This window comes from Anopheles marshallii, chromosome 3, assembly GCF_943734725.1.
Source record: "Anopheles marshallii chromosome 3, idAnoMarsDA_429_01, whole genome shotgun sequence".
NCBI classification, from domain to species: domain Eukaryota; kingdom Metazoa; phylum Arthropoda; class Insecta; order Diptera; family Culicidae; genus Anopheles; species Anopheles marshallii.
The window spans coordinates 6,364,567-6,386,742 of record NC_071327.1 but is presented as its reverse complement, the minus strand read 5'-3'; the positions used below and the strand labels follow the sequence as shown (position 1 = coordinate 6,386,742).

The window sequence follows — 22,176 nt, the reverse complement described above, 5'->3', positions numbered from 1 at the left end:
TTATGCGTGAGCATTGTTAACGTTGTTCTCGTGGGTGGTACCGGTGGCACCGCAAATGTTTCCGCTCGATACGGACGTCGTCGGTGGATGGTTGGTGGTGGCGCCGACCGACGAACAGCTGGTCGTGCTGTTGCTGGTGTTCAAATGCGCTAGGAATGTGTCCGAAATGAAGGCATGCGATTCTGCCTCCCTCTCCAGCATCGACCGTGCCTGCGGATGGGGGCGGGTGTGGTGTGGGAAGGAACGATACAAAAAGCCATGAGCGATTTCAATGGGGATGTAGCAAACATTTTTGAAAGCGTCCCGCATACCTTAAGTTTGTGTTCTTCTAATCCTTGCTTTACTGCATCGTGCTGTCGCTGGAGCTCGTCTCGCTTGCGTTCGTAGGTGGCCGTCAGCCTGACGCGCTCGGTGACGCCTTTCTCCACCAGAGTAGAGTCCACCTCGCGCTTCATTCTAGTTACGTTGAAAGAAACACAAAGGGTACTTTTACTAGTTTAAAATTGTTAATTAAATTTCAATCGTGATGGGAAATCTGACATCTAGAATCACGAATCCACTCAAACTTTGATCCACAAGATTTGATTCCGAGGAAATTCCTTAGCCTTTCTACATTTCGAACTTCTATGGGATCTTCGAAGTACCAATACTTTGAATTGTCCTGGACAGACTAATGGAATTGATCTAGAGTAGTTGTTCATTTCAGAATGGTTCCAAAGTTCGGAATAGATCCGGAGTGCGAAATAGATGCAGAATTCGGAATTGATCCGAAATTCTGAGGAGATGCAGACTAGAACTTCGGAGTTGATCCGAACATCTTCAGTCACTGAGAATTGATTACGAAGTTTCTTGGAATTTAATCGATCCAACTTCGTCCAGAGAGTGATTATGCCCAAATTTCAATAATATTGAGATGATCGCTACTAACCTCTCCAGTTCATCCTTATCTTTGTGCACCATTGCCAGCTGCTTAACTTCACTTTTGCGCGACAATTGTAGTTGTCGCATCACCTCGCTCGTTTCCCGCTCCAGTTGCGTCTGCCAAAAAAACGGAAGTTAACCATCAAATTACTGTTGACTCTTCAAAGCGTTCCCTCTCACTTACCTTCAACTGCTTCATCTGAGCATCCTGTGACTGGCGCAACAAATCTTCCGCCATCGTGTAGATGATCTCGTGATACTTTTCCAGCACCTCGCGATAGCTGCCAGCATGATCGCGACAGATCTGTCGCAACCGCTCCGACTGCGCATCACCCGTCACATCCGCATCCGACGCAGACGCACACGGTGGTACCTTCACGTTCATATCCGCCATATTTTTGCTACTGAAACGCTTCACCAGCTTGTTGCCCATGCCAAACTTGGACTTCTTCACCGGGGCATCGCCACCCAGGTCGGTACTCTTCTGTGCCGCGTGTATCTTAAGCTTCTCCTTATCGTGACTCTTCTTCAGTGCCTTCAGTTCCTTCTCCAACGCCTCACGCTTTTTGCGGATCTGCTTGTCTTCGAAGATTTTCTCCAACGGATCGGCTACGATTTTGCCACCCTCGGGATGGTTTGCTGAATCACCGACACCCGCGCTGGATGTGTTGGTCGTCGTTGTTATGATGGGACCAACCGTCGGCTCTCTGGCCGTTGATTGCTTTGACGCAGGAATGCTAGGATGGTCAACGGATGATGATTGTGCTACTGGCAGAGCCACCATCTTGGTAATTGCTTCCAGGGGTGGCTCTCGCTCAGCGTCACTCTCCGCCGTTCCAATCGTGCCGCCCGCTCCTTGCGACGATTGATTTCCAGCCACGGAACGTTGCCTCGCCGGACTGCTGGTGGTGTTGTTTTCACTCGACTTCAACGTGTCACCCTTTTTGTTCGTACCTAAGGATACAACGACAACTGATCCACGTTAGGGTGGCAATTGGTGGGAATAGTGCGGGAAGCATAAAGTGCGAGCGAAGGGATTAGGAGGAAATAGAACATAAGAAAACAATAAATAAAAGCGAACAAATGGCACACAAAAAGCATCGAGAAGGTAGAACTACTAGTCCGCAATGGTTGGGTAATGGAAAGAAAACACAGACGAAGCTCTCTTCTCAAATCACCCTTACATGAGTCCTCCTCCGTCGGTTCCATGTCTTCCTGCAGTACGGCAAGCTGCTTCGAGCGCTTTTCCTGCTCACTCTGGTACTTGATCGGATTAGCAAGTGCTTCGGCAAAATCGGACAGCCCATCCGGTACGTAGTCCTTCACCACAATGCACAGGAAGAGTGTGGCCAGCGGTATCGGTTGCCCGACCTCAGTCCGCAGCGTCAAATGTCGATAACCCGGGCACAGCCCTATCACCGGCAGCACCCGATGGCCAATCAGCTTGCCACCCTCCTCGTACGCCGCTATCCGTATGCTGGCAAGCTCTGGCAACACGACCTTCTTGAACACGAACGGTTCCTCGTCGTACACCGGGTTGATGCCGTTGTCGCGTACGATTTTGGTGCGAAATTTTTTACGCACCGTATCGGCCGGTAACCCAAACATGTCCACCTCCACGTACGTGCCCACCTTCTTGTCGGTGAGAAACTGACCCGATATTACCGTCACCATTACCGTACCCGCTATGATACCGTCCACCTGCCAGTAGAGACAGGGAGAGAGATCCGGAAGATTAGACACTCCCTAGTGTGTGGCCGGGGGGGCGAGTTCTTGCCTTCTACTTACCGTACTCTCGGCAAACGGGTCCAATCGACGATCCTTGCGACGCATAAATTCTGGTTTCAGTATGTACCCACACCGGTGGTTGTACTCGAAAATGCCAAGATTTAGCTGCATCGCTAGGTCAAGCGTTTGGTAGTTTAATGCCACAAGCTGGCAACCAGCGTTCCAGAAGAGCTGAAAACATACACAAACCGTTTAGAATACCATTTGTTCTTGTTTTTTCTTTCGGTGATATAAGCTTAGAAGAGTTTTGCGACCATTGTGAATATCTAAGTATTCTTGACTATATTCATCGATACCAATACGACAGTCGAAACAGTCAAAAGTCCTGCCCTAGAAGGTAGACCTTTTCCGAATTTAATACTGATGCTAACTCCAACTCGGCTACCTCTAAACCATCGTCCGCTCACCCCAATGATGAATGCTTAGTTAGTCATTAAACGAAAGCACAGCACTAACGTAACTCAATTTGTACAACTAACAAACAATCGCCTATCATCTCGCTTAATTAAAACCGAATTATATCTATCCGTGTGTACTTCTGAAAAACACCAACATAAATTGTCACATTTTATCCGCCGCTGAAATCAATTCCGGGCAGACAACAATACAGCCACAATCGATTTACAGCGCAGTCATTATAATTACACTGCCACCGATGCCAATCACCAGTGGCGGGTACACCGAGGTCGGATATGCATACCGATTTGTTCCTCTAATCCAATTAAACCGCTTCTATTTGATGCTGCCAAAGTACCACAAATCAGATACACTACGCAGCTGCATCATTAGCTGCAGCTAGCTCGGAAAATAGGAACGCCACTTGCCGGTTCCAGATAATAAATGCAATGCACCCTCATTTGCGTACACAAAAGCTTCCAGCACATCATGCTACGGGTTCCCGTATTGTACTTGAAGTTTCAACATTCGCAACAACTCACCTGAGGCATAAAATTGGAACTGTCGAAGCGTGTACCGGCGGGATAGACGCGCGATAGCTGATGCTTGTTGTAGTTGACGAACTCGATGGGACGCTCCTTGAGCAGCGTGGTCGCCTGCTTCTCATCAAACGAAGACATCTCGTAAAAGCGTGCCTTTTCTGGTAGTGGAAAAAGATACAAGGAAGAGAAAAACAGGAATTGATGCACACGGTTTCAGCCGTTTTCGTCCACCTTCAACTGCACCCGTGTGAATTGGGACGGAAAATTGTACGGGATCCAAGCGGGAAAGCTTTCCCGGGTTCGCTATTGGCGGGCGCACACAAACCCCCGATAGGATGGAAAAGATCCCACGAGATAGTTTGTGTGTGCGATGGGTGGGTGTGGGACAACTTTTTGGTGGTAACATGGGGTGTTGTACATACTTTCCGAATTTTCGAAGCTACTGAAGTGCACCGGCTGTACGTAGTTGACGAGGGCGGATATTTCCGCGCCCGCTTCAGTCTCTTTGGTTTGGGGCACCTTGTCTGCCTCGTTCGCACCGATCGGACCGACCGCCGTACCCGGCATGGATTCGTCATCGCTCGAACTATCCGTATCCGACGAGCCGGTGCTTTCCTTTGAGCTTTGGCGAATTTGCTGCAAATAATGGAGAATGGGGTAAGTTGTTTTGCTAGCTTTACTGAAGTCAACTTCTACGACGTTTAGTGTTTGTTGGGTCGGTATAAAGCTACGAATAATTGAACTACTTTAGATAACAAACAAGCTTGCACATTCTCACATCGAAAAACCATGCTGCGACTATTTACATCTCATTTTCCCGGCTGGCTGCCATTGTACCCAATTGTAAATTGATCCATACCACCCATATTGTCGTACGAGAACATTCTGGTCCCGCAGAGTTATCGAGTCACAAGTCGGTGCAATAAGTTTCAGATAAAATGGCTGGATAAAGATACCAATCGTACCCATCATCAGCCAGACAATCTTCCCGTACTTTCGCATCGCTTCCATTGCGAGCTGAGCTGTGTTCGAACAGTGCGCCAGGCGTTTGCCGATACCTTCCAACGGGTTTCAAAGACTTGCTTATGCGAGCTTATCGCACCGGCAGCTCAAGAAGGAAAAGCCGTACCCTCTACAAGGAAGTACCGGAAGCAAGCGGTATGAATCGGACCGGAACCGATAGTATGCTTGCAACAGGAAGGAAAACTAGCGCACTAAAGCCACTGGTGTTATGGAAAGGAGTGCAGCGGTGCACTGGTGTGCGAATGTGTGTGCCCCCGGAAGTGTAGTACCTGGAGTGGTGGTGCATGGTGCGGTAGTTCCCCGTTTCCGGTTGCTTGCTGTTGCTGTGCTGCTAGTGGTGCCGCTGCCGTACCATTGTTGTTGCTGACGGGGACCGGGTTGCTGGTGCCGGTGACGTTGCCATTAGATTCATCTTGCTGCGACTGCTGTAAGCTTGCGTTTGCTGCTGAGCCCCCGCACCAGTGATGACGATGCATTTGCCGTGTGGTGTGTGGACGAAAAAAAAACGGAAAGGAGGAAAAGAAGCGTGGTAAATAAGAGTGAACTAGAAAGCGTGCAGCTGCAGACGCGAAAGTCATTTAATGAAGCAGGCACTTTAACGGAACGTCATTTTTCCATCCCTGCCGGCTCTAGCACAATCCCGGGTACGTGCTTGTGGTGGATTCGTGTTTACGTCACAACTGGAATTGATGTGATAAAAATTGGGATACTTTCTTCGCCCAACCCGCCAACCTTCCCCGCTTTCTCATAATCCTACGGTTACACTACACACGTATATACGACGGGAAGTTTGTGCAGTGCAATGCACCCATCGCATCCGGTACAACAGCTTCCACAGTGAGTGAGATTTATGTGGTGGAATGCGTTTTCCTGAGCCACCAAGCACATCGCTGGTGGGGAGTGAGATTTCTGGGATCTCGCTCGGTAATGGAACTAAATCGCTGTTCATCAATTGCTAAGTGCGCTCTAGCAGTATCAGCCTGGAGCGTATGCAAATAGCAATACATTTGTTTGCTTAGCTCTTTAGTAGTGTACGGAAGACAGATTCGCTTTCGGAATGTCTAAGTGTTCGTTCCACGAAAGAGAATGCGGGCAATGCTTTTTGCAAGAACGCAAACATATGCGAGCTGTATAGAATGGTTTCCGCAGAAGCATCGATTGAAAAGAATATTTTTTAGGAGAGCAAATTTGAAGAACTGTCATTTAATTTAACACTTAATTGTTAATTCTTCACCCTTAGCCTATTATTAGCAGTCTACCAACTATACTCAGTATAATATAATTCTAATTATAATGCTTATTCTACCAGCACACTTTTTTGCCACTTACTTCTAGCTCCTGAAAGTATGCAATATGTTATCAAAAAATGCTTTTTTAGCAGAATAACCAACTCACCATTGCACTGAACTGTCAAACTTCTATCTGGAACTACGTCTAATGTTGGTAAATGATTGCATACATTTAGGTGCTACATGCCTTTGACAATTACATCAAAGGTAGTGATGCATGTAGCAACTTCACTGGCGTACAATTCCAGCGTACAGTTGTAGTCATACTAGCAATTATTTCCTATTTGGATTAATTTCACACCTTGACAATCATTCCTCTGCTCTAGGGATGATGTGGATTTGATTGCTAGCAAACACACGTCGAAGAATCTCCTTACTCTTTGTATGGTTATTCATTTCCAAATGTATTCCACCCCTGTATGCTGCTCCAGCGCTTACAAACATTTCCTCCGGTTCAATTAAACTTTCCTTTCCAATTCGATCCAATTGCATTTTCCCATTCCATCCACCGTACACTCAGGGATATTATTCTCCAAGGTTTGACACCTACAAAATCATCCTAGCCGTTTGATCATCGGTGCACCTTTGTGCCGCAACGACGAACAAAAGCTCTGTAGCAGCTCGGTCGCATTAAACTTTCATTCCAATCCTGGGCATGTTCTTTCATGTCTCCGGAAACTATCACGTTGACACTTTTCGACAAAACCCTTGTGTGTGCGCGGGGCTTGCGTTTGGTGGTGGGCAGGAAAAGTTGAACCCGCATATAATATGGCGATGACGTTGTGACTTTTTCCCTCGTTTTCCCGCAGACAGCAAAAATCGATTTGCAAATACTCCCGTTCGGTAGCACAAAACCACGTCCGCAATCTGTAAATGGAGGAAACCCACCCCTCCTCACGCTTACTCCACGCTTTCCCGCCCTTGAAGGGCCATGTACTTCCTCGTACCGCATTGTCACATCCCGCATTATCATCCACAGTTGCCGAGTGTCATTATTCGGTCATTTAAAACGAGCGTAGAGAAAAAAAAAGCAACAAGACGAACAAAATAAACCGGATCAAAAATGCCACCCTCCTATTACCTGCGTTTGTACTGTTATTGTTGACGGCCGGCATGACCCCGGTGGGTGAGTTGATGGTGGCGGCGACGGTGGTACTGGTGGCACTGCTGTTGTTAACTGTTGTGGCATGTGCATTAGCTGCGATACTATTATTGCTGACATTGTTGCCAACCGTACCACCGGCCGGGGGTAGCTGTTGCTGCTGCGGGCTCGACACGACGGTGGCCTTTTTATGATGATGATGGTGATGGTGATGATGTTTTTTCTTGTTTTTAATTATAATCTTTCTCTTGAGTAGTGCCGGCGGTGGAAGTTCGACGTTCGATTCGAGCGGATGCGAATCGAGTGGTCGGTCGAGAAGCATGTCACCGAATATCTCCCGACAGTAGTTTGCTATCTTGGCCTGTGCGGTTGGAAAGATAAAGTGTCATTAATCTGGAACACAGCAAACGAGAAACGACCCCGGATTTACCTGTTGCCGCGGATTACAATGATTCTCAAAGCTCAGTATCACAGGAAATTCGGACGTTTTGAAGGCGGTTTCCGCTATCGCTTCCAGCACGTCCTTGGCGCAGATCTCCGGTACGAAGGTGTAGCCGTGTACGATCACCGGCTCCTCAGTACGTCCGTTCCAGAAATCGAGCTCCACACACCTTTTACCAGGACGGAATAATTAAAAAGCGAAAGCTCTACTCTACAGTGCAGCTACTTACCGACAACCGGCCAGCAAACTTTGACGATAGATTTCGACCGAACTTTTGCCGGTTAGCTGATGCCCGGTCAGGTAGGTGTTGTGGGATGAGTTGATGAAGTAGTGCGCCATCGGTTGATCCATATCGTCGGATAGGTCTAGCTTACTTGCCGCCATGATGGGATTATCCTCCGACATCAGATACCTAACCGCAAAATGCAACAGGTTAGTAAAGACCATTTGCTATGGCGGAATCAAACCGTACCTTAGGAAACCGTCGAAGCTTAGCTGTCCCTTTTGGGCGTTAAACTTGTTCGGTTCGTACTCCTGGATGAGATCACGGGCTCGGGCCGTGTTGGCGTACGGGTGCAGGATCTCGTTTAGCCGTGGATCCCGCTGAGTTTTGTTCAGGAAGTCGACTAGCTGAGACGTTGACATTAGTCGCCGCTTCGAGGTTCCGACACTGAAATTGGAAAAAGATACAAATACATGGGCAAACGGGCAACGGAACCCATCGAGAATTCGATTTGCTGAAATGGCCTAGCAACGTGCGGCAGTTCTTTGCAAGATCGACCCGATCAAGTATACGATCCACCCCATCCCGATAATCAATCTTCGTTCGGGCAAACAGATATCAGTAAATTGTTTGCAAAGTCAAGTTGTTACTGGCCGCAGAGTCCAAGAAAAAAAAAAGCAAGTGGAGGATAAGTTACGATCCATCCTTCACAATCATTTCAATTCCAACCGGGATGGCTTTTCGCCACTTCTCCAAAACCATCGTACCGCCAGCACCGCACACCGTAACCTTTTGTCAGGCAGCAGCAGAGTGCAAAACAAACCAAACCAGAAGCGGTTTGTTACATCCATCGAATGTTTAACGACTCAAAAAGAAGAACCCTCCCAACCCTGCCTGGCCACTGCTCGCTGCAAATCAATCACTGTCTGCCGAGCGGTTCCGGTGTGATGCGGTGAAGTGTATAAGCTGCATTCGATCTGTTCTGATTACCATCCACCCGGGAACGCTTGCCCAAGATGGTGCTGCTACCGGGGACAATAATCAATATTTGTGGTACTCAGGGCATTACTTTTCCTAAAGCAGAGCAGACCGTCCCATCGTTCCAAGTCGAAGATAATCCAAGCTGAAGTACGCCGCACACTGCCTTGCAGACAGATCAATCTACAGTCTCATCTATCCTTGCAGTACCCACTTAGCACCAGCCCTCCATTACACTTACAGCTCATCGTACACTTTCTCCACCTCAGTTCTTTGGGAAAGGTTTTTGTACAGATTAAAAAAGTCCTCGAACTGAAACTTGGCCAGTGCGAGGGTATCGCCTTTCCCGGACGGCAACCCCGACACATCCAGCGCCTTCTCGACGCGCCTCCGGTCGTCCTTGTTCGTGGCGAACGTTTTGATGATGCTGTAAAGACAGATGACAGAAGAAAACACAACATGTAAGAACAGTGGGGAAAGTACCGAGAATTAAATCGGGATAAATATGCAAACTGAATGCGAGCGGCGAGCGAGCGCCACAGTATAATGGGGAACCTGATGCGAAACAACGTCAGTAATCCGATAAACCGCATTTAAGTTGTTTCGGGGCGTTTTTTTTTTTGTCGCTCTGTCTTTCCGCCTCAGAACGATTTGGTTTCTGCTTTGCTGTCGTTTTTTTAGTGCGCTTTTGCCATTACTGGTTGCGTTCAGTTAAGCGCCATGCAATTTCGAACAGCAGGTTGGAAAAGAATGAATGAAAGCAGACACTTTAGTTTTTCGCTTGCTGTCGATCGTCGTTGTATTGCTTCCAAGAACAAACGAATATTTATTCTCGATTTTCCTTTCAAATAACAAATCCCACAATGAATCGTTTCGCTGCTGAGATTATTTTTCAAACAAGTTGCAAAAAACGCCCATGGCACAATGGATTGACTGATCATCACTTGATCGTTCATCACGCTTAAGGCGCAATAATCAACTTTATTACCACTAGTTTGCCTCTTCCGAACTGGCTCTGGTTGCTCTTTTGTGTCTGCCCATTTCAAACCAACAATCAAGGCTCGCAGTCGGATGACTTATGGTGCAACATTACGCGTTGTTCTCCGGGCCCATCCGGTATGTTCACACAACTGTTCGCCTGTAATGAAAGTCATATATTTGCTGCTCCCACTCACACACCACAATCGATTTCGACCGCAATTTCACAATTCTTTTGGGGATAAAACTTGGACGGGATAAAAAACTTTTGACCTTTACGACGAGGAGGGGTGTTTTATGTGCGAAACAGTATGGACATGGTAAAGGGCCGTAACAAACACGCCCTACTTATTCGAGAATTCGTTCAAACAATTTCTAGCAAAAGCGTATGGACCGCCTGTCCTGTCCTGGTCCGGCTTGGTAAGCCTCGCGGGTGCAATAACGAGTCTAATGTTGGATTTCCGTATTGCCGCTTAGCACGTAATAAACGCACCATTACTTTCCTGTTGACACCTGAACCAATAACGGAAGCATTCGGAAGGCTGTGACGATTAGTCGCGTGGACGCCTCGCCTGCGGAAGGAACCGACCACTGGTTGCAGTTATTAAAGTGATGCGTGCGAAAGTCGGAAACTGAGGTGTCATAATGCACGTAAACGCGTTACTTTCCGTATAGTTTAATAGCGGAAGTCCGCTGGATTATGTTAGTGAGGCATTATCGGGAAGATTGATTCCGAAAATAATCCATCCGAATGCGAGGGGAATCCCAATTGAGGTTAAAGCTTATGATGTCCATAATATTTTTTTCCTCCTTCATACGCCATGAACCTATTTTAAACTTACTAACTACAAGGTAGAATGTAACGCCACTTTCTGGACGGCCGGTTCTATCTTTAGCAGGGCGGCCGGTAGGTCATCATTGCTGCTCAGCCATCCAAAATGACCATAAATTAAATGCTAAAGATAGTCCGTTAGCAAACATGACCTGACTGGCAGGCGTAATCGGTATCAGAAACATGAAAAAGGACGATCGTCATGGAGAAAGTCGGGTCTACAAAACAAAAGGCAGAAAACTCGCAATATTGTGGACATCAGAATGGCATTCTGTTTTCTATTAAAACTGTGTGCGAAGCTCACTTTCTGTATTCCATATATTGCTCGGAACGCATATATAGTCTTGTTCTTTACTGATGTTCTACTATGCCGGGGGGGTTATGCGGAACAATGATCCGAAAAAAGTCATTTGAGAGCATGTAACACTCATTCTTGATTTTATCCTGAAACGAGTGTGGGCCGATACAAGCCATGTAGACAATTGATCATGTAGAACAGTGCTAATGGGTTTTCGTTTCCATGATATGGATTGTCCTGTGAGGTTCTGTGAAATTGTACTGCATGAAGAAGATGTTCAAACTTAATTTATTTCGAAACAATGGGAAGATACAACAGCACAAAAACCTATTAAAACGCATAACTCATCTCGCTCATATGGTTTTTAAGGATTGGCATCCCATTATTACATTTCACATACAGACAATTTCTAGCATACAAGTAGTTTACATGCTTCACTAGGTACATAAAGTACGTAGCAAATCGGAAATAATATAGGTAGACATTTTGTTCCCATGAAAAAGATGGCCTTAATGACAATCGTATGTTTTGAGAAATCACCTTTACCACAAAAACAGCACCAGAGCTTCTACCTGTGTGGGTTGATCTAAAACCAGCCAAGTTTATCACTCTTCGTGGGTACCCACAGTAGGGAGCCATTATTTAATTCAAGTTAGCAGTACACATTCCCCAAATCAGCAATTCAACTCAACCACCGTTCATTTTGAGCAATCGACTTACGGGGGTTTGCGGGTTTTCTTTTACAAATCATTATAACGTATCGTGCGCTTATACACCGGTCATCAAATTGATTCCTATGCCTTCGCTGTACATTCCCTTTCTTAATGGCATATTATGCTCCAATGAGAAGCAGCTTACCGGTTTCGAAAGGAATGTTTTTAAACATACCGAGCATGTTCTTTTTTAGTTCACTCAGCGTTGCCGCAGGATTCCATTTCAATTTACATTAATAAGATTACAAGCCACCGGGCGTCTCCATTGCGGTGAAAGCACCAGGCGCCTCCATCGAGGCGTCTCCATCCACGTGGTTCCAAACGATACAAAGCAACGCAGCAAGAGCAATCATACTATAATGGCCCTCGGAAATGATCTGATACAAATATTTTACTTTCCTTTTCGTTGTCAAAAAATACAGCAAAGACTTTGGCTTATTCAACCACACAGGTGAACCACAAACATTGCCTCAAAATGATATGGATGCGTGCTGGTACAGGCTGAATATCATTTTATCAGTTTAATGTATTGTTGATGAAATGTGCAAGTAGCCACAAACAGAAACATGTCCATTGCTTTGCGGAAATCTGTTGTAAAAATTTTTATCCACAAATACACAAATACCATCAAGAAAGTACAGCTTTGTGACTGCTACCTATGCTGGTTTCACAAAAAATAAGTAGGACACCGCAAAGGATAAAACACAAGAAACCGTTTTAGTAATATGCAAGACATGCGAAATGTGAAATCCTTCCATCACCAAGCCTCTTGGGGTTGGAAAAATCAGAAGCCCCAATGTGTGTGTGCGAGCTTTCCCGTGTCATTTCATCATCCCATCTCGCCTCGTACCGTAGAACATGTGCACTGGTCCCAACCATTAGACTTGGCCTTTTTTGTTTTTTTTTGTTGACTTAATTTCGTTCCCTTTCCCTTCATTACCGTCGTCATCCTTCCGTTGAGCCATCATTTCACTCCATCCATTAAAAAGTCCTCAATTTGCTTTCCAACCCAGCATTCGAGGACAGGGAGCCCGGTAGTACCGAACAGGGGGCACTAACCGTTTGAGAAGGTGCTGATGGCCAGACAATGATGGGTGAGCACAAAAATCTTATCACCATTTATGCAACAACACTCGCTGCCAAACCGAGCGTGGAAATTGTATCATAGTTGCCCGTCATGTCGCTGCCCGGTACTAGCTTCCGGACGAATGCTGCTACAGCAAAAAACAGCCATCTCTTCCCTATTTTCTCATTTTGGGGACGTGATAGTACACCGCTCGTCACGCTCGGTTACGCGGTGCACCAAAACTGAGCTGGAGGGACACAAGGAACCGAACAAAAACAGCACACACCGGCTAAGGAAACCTCACTTGCGTCAGCGAAAAAGATTTGCAACCATTTAGAAGCTTCTACGGTAGCGGAAGGTTTCATCTTTTCAACATGGGTGGCCCGAGTTCACGGTGTACCCGCGGCATGATGAACGCGCGTACTCGCTTACCATTGAAGCATGTCTTAGGAAGCAGCCTTGGAGCCTTTTCATGGTTTCCCTCAATTTGCGTGACTTTGCATAACTTGTTGTATCACCGCTGGTCGATGGTGTGTGTGTGTGCCTTCTAGCAGCGTGGGAAATTCCCTTCCGCAGCCCAATCGAGTTCCTCCCGAACAAGTAACACGCCAAGTTTATGCTATGTTTGTGGACACGATAGGGATGAAGATGACAGGATTGTACTAAATGAAAATTTTTCCTCACAGGATTTTAAAGTCTTTTTTAACTTAAGCTTACTGAGGTAACATTTTCTCCTCATGTTAATGGAAATATATGAATATTTTGTTATCTTTAAGAGCAATTCTGAGTAAATAATGCATCTGTGGACCATGAATTCTTTATTTATTGCAATACAAAAATAAAATGTCCATAAATCAAATACAAATGACATTAATATCCTTACCATGAGAGTGTAATAAATTTGTTTCAATGTCCAAAACATAACATTAATGTAGGAAAACGCAACGAAACAACATTCTCATCCACTGGCACCTGCTATTCTTTCGACCTATGATAACCTTGGCCGCCGTCGCTGGCAATAAAAGCTTGCTGACAAAACCGCGAAACTACTAACTCATCGATTGAATTAGAAACAGGAAGTGACTTACGGCAAACCTTCAATAGCCATACCGAAAAAAAACGGCTTTGTAGTACCGTTCCCTTATGGAATCCGTTGCCTCCTCACTCGGAAGCCAATCGATCACCTGCGCTAATGTAATTCTCGTGTTCCGGTTGACCAAGCCCATTTATTAACCTGGGCCCAAACGGGCGCATGCACAAGAAGTATTTGCCTGTTGAGAAAGTCTCTCTCGTTTAGAGCCATTCATTCGCCTGAAAGTAAAACCCAGGGAACCCGTTCCTAAAACGGACCGATTCGCCTTTTCCTTGCCAACGGGCGCATTCCGTACTATGCAATAGCGCTGGACACGACGCTTCACGACGCGCTTCACACACGCTAGCAGGGGGCTTTTATGTGTCCATATATCATCGCTATCGGCAGACCGGTATAGATAGATTATCTATCCTTCCGAGATCCGTTCGGTGTGCGTCTCATCCTTCCCTGTGCGGATATGTTGCCAAATCCTACCAAAAGGTTCGGTCGTAAGCTTTTCGTTGACCTTTCCCTTTCGACGGATTTCATTGCATTTCATTTGAGTGACCTTCTGCCATATTTTTTCCACCCATTTTCGGTGCCACGCCTCGGTTCCCATCATAATGAAGGGCTGGTGGTGGCTGGGAGCAGTCGCAACCCCCCAGCGACACACAGCTGCTTCGGAAGTCGAAGTTGCGAAATCGATTTCCGAAACCGTTTGCATGGAAGCACTTGGATTTGAATTAGGTTTCGGACACGGCATTCTGCGTCCGGTTCTTAATAGACTTGCCTACTTCAGACGCGCGTGAAGTGTTGTTCAAATAAATGATCTCAAATCTGGCCTACGAAGTGCTGAAGATAATGTACACTCTGCATTCCCGTGGTGGACAGGAATGGAAAACGGACAAAATAATGGAAAACATTCCTAGAAATCAGTCGATTAAGCATAATTGTGTGAAATTCAAGAAATTGTGGCAACATGTTGCAAAGGCCGTATGTCTTCAAAAGAAAATAACTAAATTGGAAGTCATTCTAGCTATTGCATTGATCTTTATAAAAGTGCCCCTTGCTTCTGTAGACGTCGGAATAGATCAACCGATCCGATTAGAACTTTCCTTTACTATTTGACATATACAAATTATCCTGGAGTGGAAATGAACTTAGCCAATCAAAAATGATCCTGGAGTATTCCATTCCTTATTATTGGCTCGGATTTGATGTTTAAGCTTGAATTGCATCAGATCAGCTTTTTCACCCATTACTCCTTCTGTTTATCAAATCAAATCGCTTTATTAATTATTATTTACAACAAATCTGAGCTAGCTTCTACAATAATTTGCCATCACTTCTTACAACACACTGAGGAAATCGAAAAAAATAAATAAAAACAACACTAGGAGCGATGAAGATTAAACAAAAATACATTCAATTTTATCTTCACAGGAGGGCCGCGACCCATCGCTACCTAAGAAACCAAACGAATGCTGCAGATTATGCTACAGGGCGGAAATTATGTAAATTTTTTCTTCAACCAAACCACAAACGTCACTAATGCCAAGCGGGAAGCATTCAGCAACCAGTACGGTCGGGCCATTTGTGTCAAACCATGCTATAAGGTTACGATCATGACGTGCGAGATGAAAGTAAGAAACGGGCGCAAAGAGAAAAGAAAATACATCTCAAAAACTAACAGAAAAAACGCATTTCCAAAGTGACCTAATTTGACACGATAAATTAATATGCACGGTTTGCCCGGTGGCCTGTTTGGTGTGGGTAAAAATTATTCCAGCCCGCGTTTCCGGTCACATAGCAGTGCGCATCGCTGCCCTGAGGCCCTGTAGGATGTGGCCCCGTGACGATTGAAATGGTAATAAAAATAGGAAAATTATATTTAACCTTCCTTTTGCTACCGATCGGAGTGCAAGCGACAGCTTACACTACACCGAGAGTGACGTTGGCCGTTGGGCAAATCATCAAAACAGCAAACAATCATTGGACGATTTCAAGTGCGCTGGTAAGTGGGTGTAAGTACAAAAATTAAAATAACATTGCGCGTATTACGTGGCATTGCAAGCAAGAAATAAAACTAAAATCAAACCACCACGGTACACCCAGTGCCGACCACTTCACTCCGGGCAAATGCAACAGCAAAAGCCGTTGAAAAGCATACGAAAAAGAGCCAAAGAAAAGTCCCCATCGCCATCTTTCGACGTACATCGTAAAATGAAGTCGTACAAACCCTCACCGGGGCGCGCTGGACGGGAAATGCAAATATTTCTTTACGTCCACTGCCTTTTCCGGGCATCCTCGCCTTATCATCTAGCGCTATTTTTGCTGTGGAGTACACTGCTTCCAGCGCCACCGGCGGCAGGGTTGTAAAGATGATTGGCCCTCCCGCAATGGCCAGTCCCTCAAAAGGTTCGCGGATTCTACTTACTTCTTCACCGGGATCTTGCCAGTCTTGTCAACCTGCAGGCAAAGTTTGGTGTATGCCTTCTGGAGAAACATGATCGCCGGACCGTTCAGCTGGGTCAAGTTGTACGCCATCCGGATCAGCTCGTCGCACCATAGCTGGGGAAGAGAGTGTGTTAGATATAATTAATGGTTGTAAGTTTTTGTTTTGAAGGAAGGAAAACATGGTAAACGAACCAGTTTCAAACATTACCGATGGGTGCTAAATAAATAGCAACGCCGTGACACACACGCCTGAGGGAATGGTTTAATTAGGTACTTCAATAAGTAGTGTCGTTGACTTTACACACTAAATTAGACATAGCAGTGTGTTAGCTGTCTAAAAATTCTTGATTTTTGACAAAAAAAGTAATCGTTGACCTTATTTAAAATTAAGCAATATTTGATGAACATAAAATTGAGACATTTTAATACCACAATCATAAAAGAATGGTAAAAAAGTATCTACTTATTATTTGAATTCGTAATTACATGAGACAGACCCTGCAGAATGTGAATTAAAAATTATCATGTTAAAACTGTTGTTGAAAAAAGCATCGTACACACACACACACATTTTATCTTAATCTACATTTGCGGGAAAAATTAATTAGGAAAACAGCGAGAACTTTCTCTCCAAACCATTCAGCTTCCAACCAAGTTCACGGTATACACCATCACCGGACCGGAATGATGGAGACTGCAAAAAAGCTCAATCTAACAGCAGTTTAGTAAATTTATTAAAAAAAAAACAAGCACACTACACAAACCATTCCGGAGGAAAAAAAACCAACCCACCACGACCGCGAAATGAAACTTTTAATTAGTGCCATTTTTCAGCTGCCTTTGCTGGATCGCACTCAGGCGAGTTTGTCGTATTTAGTCGAACGGTGGTCACAACAGAAAAAAAGCAAAAACGTGTGAAGATAAGAACGAAACCGGCGTAATGGTGAGCTGACTGACGTCATCAGCCATCGAGAGACTGTCCAGGCATGGGCTCGCACATTATAAGCCACAGGATGTGTTCAGGCTGTGCTCCTGTGCCCGGCACACCCGCACACATCATGAACAAACCGGAACCGCGCGTTGCGTTCAAATGCGCGTGTGAAAGGTGGACGGCTAAATATGGTACCCGGTTACCTGTGTACATAGTGGCACACATCTGCGCATCTGCTCACTCCACGCGGAAATAATCGAATGCTCCGGCCATTCACGTGTGCGGGGAGGGGGTGGATGGATGGAGGATCCGGCATCCCATACAATGGTGTGGACTTATTGATTTTTCCTCACAATTTCTACGTCAAAATGGAAGGCTTGCTCAATTTCGCAGCTCATCAGTTAAATTGATTATGGGTAGGTATAATCATAAAACATGGCGCTCACCTCCCAATGGGTGCAAGGATTCTCGTTATCTTGGTGCGTACATTACCAATGTTCATTAGAAGGTTTGATGGAAAATGATTGCTTGTAGTCTGCATTGAGGTGGTTTGGACAGGAAGGAAAGGAACTGCATGCAATGAGGACTAGTTTTATTTAAACGAAAAAAAGGACTTGGGTACGTTAATTCAACCAACCTAGTAAATTTCAAGGAATCAGGAATTAAAATGCTGCAGTTTGAATATACTTTTATCATCTTTCTTTAGAATTCTGAAACATTATTTAAACATTCTCATAAGACTAATACCACAAACACAGACAAGCATCGGCTGTGAGACAAGTGTGCCAAGTTGTGAGTGGGACGCTCGGCATAGCATTTATTGGACGTAGGACAAGTTCTATTAATTGACAGTCGTGCTCGGATCACAATTCCATCGAATTCCCGCCAGGAAGGAAAAGGTAAATATTTTCCCTACCAGCCATCCAGTCAGGAAAAATAGCAGTTTGACTCAATGGCCGTAAGTGTCACACAACCAATCGTGTCACCGAGCTACCAGCGGGCGGTCGGGCGAAGGAAATGATAGAAACTACTTTGCATGTGCTAAATGTGAATACCTTTCGTTAGTGCAGCTCGTTATCCATATGCGTCCTGTGTTCTGTTCTGTGAAAGGAACCGACAAAAAAAGTGGTGTCCATACACATTCAAACTCAATCGTATCGGGAAAAGTCAAACCACTAGCAAGAAATGCGAATCCATTTATACGAGAGAGAGAAAGAGAGAAAGAGTACCAGAAGAAAACTTTTGAATCAACTACACACGCCAAGTGATCTGCTACAAAAGAACTGCGGGATGCCTGGTAGCAGCGCATATAGGTTGAGCAATGAGCAGTAATGGGTAATGGGACAAAGAGACATGCTTTTTTTGTTTGCCTTTCCGATTGCCCAGAGCTTCCCTGACCTACATCAATGTTTATCTACACCGTCCCTTACACTGTGTGCAAAGGCGCAGCAATGTGGGCAAATATATCCTGCCTTGCACATTGCAGCCCGCTGGTGTGGCCGCATTTGTGCAGTGTAAATTGAACGACCCCATCCAGCTAGCCGTTTTAAAATTGACTTTGCGTTGCGGTTGCGGGACAGGTTGGGAAACATGGGGGACAGCGAGGGGGAAAACTTTGGACGTGCACACACAGAAAAGTTGGTCAGTTTTGGTTTCACGTTTTTGTGCGCGGAAGTCAGTCAGTTCCATGCATATATCCACGTTTATCCTGGAAAGTTCTCGGCACCGTTCCGGGTAGGGTTTGTGTGGGTGGGAAAGGACGAAAGAAAAACATCATACACCACTTCTTCTACGTTTTGTAATTGCTCTTGACGTGAGCAAAGAGAGCAAAAGAGTGGGACAAACACGCATGCACACGTGAACATTGTTGCACAGTGATTGACATTATTAAAGCTTCTTTGCATATTTTTCTCTGAGAATTTCTGTTTATGCAATACTGCAACGCCCAAAAAAATAGTGTATTTCCTTTTGGAAAATATAAGAAACATAAAGAGTTCTATGATTTCTTTAATTTAAAAAAATTTTATAAATTTTATTGTTGTCTATTGAGCGTCCTCTGCTTGATGAACATAAAAACCAAACTGTACATGGTACTTTCATTAGTATTTCATCGAAAATTTTATTTGTAATCCATTACATTCAATAAACCGATCATGTATTAAAATATTTTCGTAAATTTACTGAACTGAATAGAGTTTAAGCACCTTTTTAATGCAAGAAAACGGTCAGGTCGTATTGTTAAGCATACAAATCATTCTTATCGTATAAAAACTCAATTTGGGCAGAACTATTTTGCGGCTCTGACTAAACAACACTCAACGCACTTCGTTTCAAAAGGCGGTGGATAGTAGTTTGAAAAGTTTTTATTTCTCCACCGTTCTCGACACAACCGACCTGGTCACTAGATCTGCACCAAGTTGTAACTGCAATCAACCGAATCCACCGCTCCCAAAAGCTTCACTCCTAACAGCGGAGATTTTACTCAAGCTGGTAGAGCAACGAAAGCATGCAACATGTTTGCCCTGTATCCCTACGATCTGGGAACAACTCAGGCTGCGTTGGAACCGAAGTGAGGTTGATTAGTGGCAGCGGTAGCTGGATGAACACGGGGCGGAAAAACCTTCGCCGTGCGAGAAAAAGCGTTTTATCTATGGAAGTAGTAGCAACTTTTCAATCGAATTAAAATACCGGTGGTACAGCAAAAGTTTTGCAAGCGCTCTGTTTTCCACTTGACTAATAGTGCCCTAAGGGCGTTCTACATGGGTGTGGGCTGAAGGACAAACCGACAGTGTAGTGATGGTAGCCTTTTTTTTCTCTCATGTTTGTTTCCGTTCGGAAAATCTTCTTTGCAATTGTTATTTAATAGACTCGCACAACTTTACGACTAAAACATTCTCCTTAAAGGTTAGAATTCATTGAGCAATTCGAAAGGAGCTACACTCTAATTGATAATGTTACCAGCACGATAAAACGACGACAGCTACCTTCCCAATCCCATTTAGCAAATTTCCACACTCCCGGGATCACTTTAAACCCACCAAGACACATAACTTCCACTTCCATTTCAATAATTACCCTTGCCATTTTTAAAAGGATCCATAATCCCATTATCCTTGAATGCTTGATGGTTCTGCTACGCAAAAGTATACGCGCCCCCTTACGGTTGCGGTCCCCAGCGTCCTGCACCTTTCTAGAGTTTCTTCCAAGCGGTAGTTGTTGATTGAAGTGATTCTAAATTAATCCGATACTCATCAACCTCTTTATCCTTTTGACCCTACTCACGCAACCACCAGGAAACACGGGTACGGAGTTCCACCTCCGGAAGCCACACTTCACACGTACCCGGGCGCGACCCGGACCCGGTCCCCAGCTCGGTCCGGGTGCATTGTCATGGTCGCCCGGCTAACATGGCCAACTAGCAAAACTCACCCCACTCATACGCACACACAGCGCCAGAAGGGGTATTTTTGCGCGACCATATTTATCTTGCACTGACAGGCTGGCCCGAGCACACCGTGCTATATGGGGTTATAAATATGAAATTAGAAATCCTTCACAGTGCAGTTTTCTCGCCAACAGCATGCGATAAGAGGACGCGACGGCATGCCGTGCCGTGAAACAGCAGCTTGTTATGTGTTTGAATGGTACCGTCAGACTTTCCACACTTTCACAGCTATTAGTGCTTCAAAAATGAAGTAGATTCACTTCATGCAGGGGATGGCAAATAAGTTTGGGAATTTGTCAGATATTGGAATGAAATGCACAAAAATTGGAACAATTGCTCATTAATTAAGCGAAAAATAGAGGAGATTAATAGAATAAAAGAAATTGTAAGGATAAATCACCTTTTGGTAATTTTATACCCTTTTTTCATTGAAAATTATGTTGAAGAATTTGATAATTCTGATGTTAGCAACAATATTCTGTGAAAACGCATGTTAAAACATTGAGCATATGAATTTTGCGCAGGGATTAATTTACTCTTTGACCTGTAATTTGATGGTATATTTTTTCATTCAGCTATTCAGCTTCATTTATTCCAGCTCAAGGAGATTTTTAACTTAAAAATAATCCAAGATTGAATTTTATAATAATATGACTGCATATTTCACCTATAAAATACTATGGACATATGTAGAAGTGCGCTAAACTTTAATTGCTTAAAAGCTTCGTCGTAGATTCTATCAACCCGCACATTGTCGACCACTGCGCTAGCGGCGCATCCTTTGGCGAACCTTGGATGAGCACACCAACCGTCTCGTGCGTAAGAAGACGCATATTTCCGGTTCCGGCAATGGACCTGACGGCGGATCATGCGAGTATGAGTGCCGCCTACCGGAGCTAGCGCACGTTCGCTTGTACGCTATTCCCCCCGCAGATGCCTGCCAATATTCGCGTCTAGTGCTGCTGTTGCTTTTTCTGCAACTGACAGCCTGCCAGATAGCACTAGACTAGAGATTCCTATTTGAAGAAGGGAATGTAGTACCGTTCCCTTCTCTCTTACCCGCCCCTTGCGCGATGCGTACAGTGCGTGGGACGTTGTCGTCAGACGTCGGTACGGTTGAGGGAACAAATTTTCCACCGGAACGAACCAAATGAGGGCCATCGTTCGTTCCGTGCATTCGTCACGAACTGGGTATCTGCTCAGGTGTTGATGGCTTTGTTATAGCGGGGAAGGGTGGCCGGTGAGGAAGAAGGAACAGAATAGGGCGGTATGAAATTGAAGCCCTAGACGCACCGTTCCGTACCGGTTGGCCGTCGTCACCTGTCTGCGCGCGGCCCGTTTGCAGCAAGGACGCTGTCGGTGGAGTCAGAAAAATTATGCTCGAACATGGTGTCAGGTTGAATTTTGGGTGATGTTGCCTGGCTGGCGCGTTGTTTGTCGGTGCGTTGTTCCGAAAAGCGTTTAGCTAAATTATTTTCAGCGCGTTGCGATTTGCGTACGGTGCAGGGAGTTTATGGGTGAAGCAAACGCCACGTTGGCCATTGTCCAATAAGAAGTGCAAAGTGTAATTAACATTTTCCACATAAAGCTTTTCGTGTTTCTCGAGTGCCATTTTTCATTTGTGATAATTGAACCGTGCCTCGACAGAGAGGACTTAAACTATCGCACCAAAGTGTTGGT

General features: G+C 45.1%; 1 protein-coding gene across 1 annotated transcript in view; it reads right to left on the bottom strand.

Moving 5' to 3' along the window:
• LOC128711950 (1-phosphatidylinositol 4,5-bisphosphate phosphodiesterase classes I and II) overlaps positions 1-22,176 on the bottom strand; it is a 63,525-nt gene continuing 41,349 nt past the window's right edge. The window contains exons 4-18 of the mRNA XM_053806841.1: positions 16,101-16,234; positions 8,946-9,131; positions 7,976-8,173; positions 7,733-7,915; positions 7,492-7,672; positions 7,041-7,422; positions 4,940-5,112; positions 4,070-4,283; positions 3,648-3,805; positions 2,710-2,880; positions 2,106-2,622; positions 1,106-1,893; positions 929-1,038; positions 312-456; positions 1-210 (exon numbers count right to left, since the gene is read on the bottom strand). Of these exons, the coding sequence (XP_053662816.1) occupies positions 1-210; positions 312-456; positions 929-1,038; positions 1,106-1,893; positions 2,106-2,622; positions 2,710-2,880; positions 3,648-3,805; positions 4,070-4,283; positions 4,940-5,112; positions 7,041-7,422; positions 7,492-7,672; positions 7,733-7,915; positions 7,976-8,173; positions 8,946-9,131; positions 16,101-16,234 (3,750 nt within the window). The remainder of the gene's footprint in view (positions 211-311; positions 457-928; positions 1,039-1,105; positions 1,894-2,105; positions 2,623-2,709; positions 2,881-3,647; positions 3,806-4,069; positions 4,284-4,939; positions 5,113-7,040; positions 7,423-7,491; positions 7,673-7,732; positions 7,916-7,975; positions 8,174-8,945; positions 9,132-16,100; positions 16,235-22,176) is intronic.